Source organism: Sinocyclocheilus rhinocerous, unplaced genomic scaffold (assembly GCF_001515625.1).
Source record: "Sinocyclocheilus rhinocerous isolate Xijiao unplaced genomic scaffold, SAMN03320098_v1.1 scaffold542, whole genome shotgun sequence".
NCBI lineage: Eukaryota > Metazoa > Chordata > Actinopteri > Cypriniformes > Cyprinidae > Sinocyclocheilus > Sinocyclocheilus rhinocerous.
Window position 1 is genome coordinate 185,664 of NW_015638928.1, and position 4,911 is coordinate 190,574.

Consider the following 4,911-nt stretch of genomic DNA (forward strand, 5'->3'; position numbering starts at 1 on the left):
TAGCTCCACAGGAACTGTTATCATTTACACGTGTGGAGCGTCTCAAACTCCATCTCTGCATGTTGTTGTGAGTTTGGGTTTATTATAACGTTCATCTGGGAACGCAACGTGCGCCATTTCATCAAATTTGTAAGGTAAATCATTTATAAATCCACGCAAACTCAGGAGAATACATTATTATCTCGCGGTTTCAAAATAAAAGCTCAAACCCTCACTCTGAGTTTACACGTTTTGATGTCCACATATTCTTTTAATTACAGTAACTATAGCATTTCTGTCCTAAAGAAATGGCCAGATATTAAAGATTAAGTGGACATTTGAATTAAATGGTGCTTGGTCAATATTAAACAAGGATTAGATCGCACAGTAATGTGTAAAAACAATCGGCAGGCCGTTGGCGCCCCCTGCAGGCCAAGGTTATTTTCGTAAACGAAAACTAAAACTAAGACTAAAACGATTGATGAAAAAACTGTTTTTTGATTATAATTTTAATATTAGTAGACTAGAACACGTGGATATGTTGTCATTCTTACACTATAATACTGAACTTTGATTTCAGTGATTTGGACTATGAGTTGGACACCTGCTTCTTGCACTCTATGTTGCACTTTACTTTTGCTTTAAAAAAAGGATTTCATAAAAATTTGGATTTCATTTGGTTTAATAAAATATAGTTTAATAAAATATTCTTAATTAAAATTGTCGATTTTTTTTTGGTGTGGGAAATTAATCGTTTAGATTAATCGATAAATTAGTCGATAGATTAATCGAAACAAAAATAGTCGTTAGTGGCAGCCCTAGTTTATTGTAGTATACAGTTGTATTTATGTATAAAAAACAAAATGATTTCTTCTTTTCAGAATATTTTACGGAAAGGCCAATAGGACGAGTGCAGAGTTAGCTCTTCCATGTGAAGAGAGTGAGGATGAGTTAGTCTTCAGTGAAGGTTAAATGATAGGGATCTACTTTATTTTTGGTTTGCATGAGTTATGAGTATATAAATCTCTATCAATTTCTAAAAGAAACGTGCATTTACATAGAAAAGAAAATCATAATTATATAAAAAAAACTACTTATTTCACCATTTCCGTTGCTTTTTGTTTTGTATGATTGAAGCTATTTCATGTAATAAAAACTTGTTTGCAAAAATATTTCATGGTTAGAAACAATGCATTACCACAGAGGGTTAAAAAAATAAGCTTTTATTTACATTACATTTACATTTAGGGATGCACGATATTGGATTTTGCCGATATCCGATATGCCGGTAATTTTCAACTCATTTTGGCCGATAGCCGATGCTGATATATAATTATTTTTAATTTTGGTTAGTTTTTAACAAGAACTTATTTGTTAGAATTAAATAAACAATAATAAAGTTCTTTTATAATGACAGTACATTGAAGATTTGAAAATAACTATAAATAAACTATATATTAATCACTGCATTTTTTTTTTCAGAAAGATGCAGTGGTAACCTTAACATTTTATTTTATGATTTAACATTTGTAAATGGTCTAAAGCAAAAGAGTTGTAAAAATTCTGAAAATCTTTTAGAGCTCATAATTTGTTTAAAATATATAACATATTACACATTAATGAATAAATCAGTATATATAAACTTATTTAATTTAAGTGTCATGTTGGTGATTTTTTTTTTTTGTTCATGTAAGCTATAGCTTCTGACCTTTAAATCAAAACATACTCATGATTTTATGGCATCAATTACTGCTTTATTTAATCAGAAACACAGCCTAAATATTATTTGTGCATTTTGCTTTCATTTTATTAGAAATAGGCCAACAGCGCCCCCTACAGAATTAAAGCTCCTTACCCCTTATTTACACTGCACGCATCTGCGGCGCATTACGGCTCCGACGCGGCCACCGGAGCTGATCGCAGCCACTCTTGTCAATGCTTGTGCCGCGGCACGTTTCTGAAGCATCCCAGAAGCGGCTCTCCGCACTGCTTCGCTAAAGATAGGCGCCTAGTCTATTTTTGACGGACGCCGTGTCCAAGCCGCACAGCAAATACAAAATAAAAGTAAAAAATCATGTTGATTTCAAAATAAACACCCTGTGCAGACTCCCAAATTTATTTCATATCACTATATACTTGTTAAGATGCCAGAAATGGGTGACGAGAGGTTAAAAAACACACATTGTTATATGACACCACAAATCCTTTTTACAAGGACAATTCCAAAAAGGACAAGAGTGGAGTTTAATTGCAGGAGTTGTATGAGTGGAATAAACAGAATTAAACCGAACAAAATGTGAACATTTAGCCAACCATGCTAGAACATAAAAAAAATCAAGAAAAATCACGTGGTCTGGCGAATCCTATCGCTTCGCTTCTGAAACGCTCCTGGTGTGAGTTGGCACCGCGTGGAGGACGGAACAAAACCTCGCCGGAGCCATAACGCGCCGCAGACGTGTGCAGAGTAAATAAAGCCCAAAACACACTGCACGATTTTAGCAATCCTATAAGATCACTGCATGTCAACACTGTGCGACATGGATCTGATAAACTTGGCTACGACATGCGTGTAGACTGTATGATGATGACACCTATTGACTTGTACGATACGACGCACGTTACTATAAAAGAATAAAAAGTCATCAGCATGCGCTAGTGGTAAACAAAAAAAGCATGATAAATCACAGTTTAGCAGCTGTATTTTTTACGTGTGCTGAAAAATGTGTAAGCGGCGAAAGAGGAAGGGAAAAGAGCTCGAGGTAAGCAGTTTTATGTTTTAGTGCCATGTCGCGTTGATTTCATGTCGCGTTTTTATTGGCTGGTCGGTAAACGTGGATCGTAGCAGAAAACACTGTGTGATGATCATGCTGTATCATAGGCCATCTTTGGTCGCAAGACCGTGACAATTACGTGATATTACTGTTTACTCTGTCATACACCGAATGCATTCTGTACTGCATTCTCAGTTTAAATCCAAAACAGTGAATCCAATCCCCATTCAGGCAAAACTTTGCTTCAAGAATGAGCCACACTGCTGACGTGAACTAATCACTACACTCCCTGAGCACATGTGAGTTAATATATTCCTCTTATCGGCAAGACATATCGGCATTATGTTTCATATCATTACATTTAAAGCCGTTATCGGTCGATTCCGATATTGATCCGATAATATTGTACATCCCTATTTACATTTAGTCATTTAGCAGATGCTTTTATCCAAAGTGACTTACAAATGAGAACAATAGAAGCAATCAAAGTCAACAAAAGAGCAATGATACGCAAGTGCTATAACAAGTATCAGTTAGCTTAACACAGAACATGTTAATTATATAATAGATAAAAAGAAAACCGATAAAGAGAATGCTAGTGTTAGAGGTCTTTTTTTAAATAAAAAAGAAAACGAATAGATAAAATAGAATTAGAATAGAGTGCTAGAGTTAGAGGGTCAACTAAAGATGGAAGAGATATGTTTTTAGCCGATTCTTGAAGATGCTCGGATTGAGTTGGGCAGGTTTTATTTGTATATTTTCTTTTTTCATTTAAATTTGTTTGTTTTTTTAATAATTATGATATGCACTTTTTTAAAATAATTTTAAAAAAAATAGGTTTATATTTTTTGAAAAATATTTAAAAATATAACTTTTTAGGGTGATCTTTTTTTTATTTCAGTTTAAGTTTTCATATTTTATTGGACTGTCCCGCTTTTAACGTATGTAGAAAACTCTTTTATGAAGTGAACTCACTTAAAGAGTTATTTAGCCAGAAAAAGTTTTAGAATTTTAATGTTAATGTTAAAAAAAAATCTTGTGTAATATAACTTGTGTTTGTTTGTTTGCTGGTTTTTATTGTATTTGTTATACTTGTGTTTTTTTGAATTGTTGTTGCCATGAAAATAGCCTAAGGTGCTGACATGGCATTAAATAAAAATGCACTACTACTCAGTTTCAGTTATTGTGTTGAGTTTTGGCGTCTGTGCTGATGTGTGGCGTGTGTTTGTGCGTCAGGTTCACGTTCTACGACGGGCCGCCCTTCGCCACCGGCCTGCCTCACTACGGACACATCCTAGCTGGAACCATCAAGGACATCGTGACCAGGTTTGCTCATCAGAACGGCTTCCACGTGGAGCGCAGGTTCGGCTGGGACTGTCACGGCCTGCCCGTGGTGAGAATCACTCGCCGTCACTCCTGCAGGACCATCAGAGGCTTCAAACTAATGCGCTTTTACATTACATTCAGTCATTTAGCAGAGGCTTTTATCCAAAGCGACTTTCAAATGAGGACAATAGAAGCAATCAAAATCAACAAAAGAGCAATGATACGCAAGTGCTATAACAAGTATCAGTTAGCTTAACGCAGTACACGTAGCACGTAAATTATATAATAAATAAAAAGAAAACAGATAGAATAGAAAAAGAATAGAGCAAGCTAGTGTTAGAGGCCTTTTTTGTTTTTTGTTAATTGTGTAATAAATAAAAAGAAAAACAGAATACAAAAAGATTAGAAAATCTACTGTTTTTTTTAAAGAAAACAAGCAGTTAGTAAATGAATGGAGTGCAAGTTTAAAAGGGGCAAGTTTTTTTTTTTTAAGAATAGAATTAGAATAGAGTGCTAGAGTAAGAGGGTCAAATAAAGATGGAAGAAATAACGCTTTTTCAACCCTTAAACCTAAAAAGGCTTTTAGACAAGCTTACATGTTTTCTCATAAAGAACATGTTGTTGTTCTTCAGGAATATGAGATCGATAAAGCGCTGAATATCCGAGGACCAGAGGATGTGGCTAAGATGGGCATAGCGGAGTACAACAAGCAGTGCAGGAGCATCGTCATGAGATACGCTAACGAGTGGGAGGTACGTGTGTGTGTGTGAGAGTGTGAGAGAGAGAGTGTGTGTGTGTGTGTGTGTGAGAGTGAGAGAGTGTGTGTGTGAGAGTG

The 4,911-nt window shown here is 35.2% G+C and overlaps 1 protein-coding gene across 1 annotated transcript in view; it reads left to right on the forward strand.

Annotated features, from left to right (window-relative positions):
- Positions 1–4,911, forward strand: part of iars1 (isoleucyl-tRNA synthetase 1) — a 102,003-nt gene that overhangs the window by 11,088 nt on the left and 86,004 nt on the right. The window contains exons 3-4 of the mRNA XM_016565274.1: positions 3,987–4,143; positions 4,709–4,828. Coding sequence (XP_016420760.1) covers positions 3,987–4,143; positions 4,709–4,828 — 277 coding nt within the window. The remainder of the gene's footprint in view (positions 1–3,986; positions 4,144–4,708; positions 4,829–4,911) is intronic.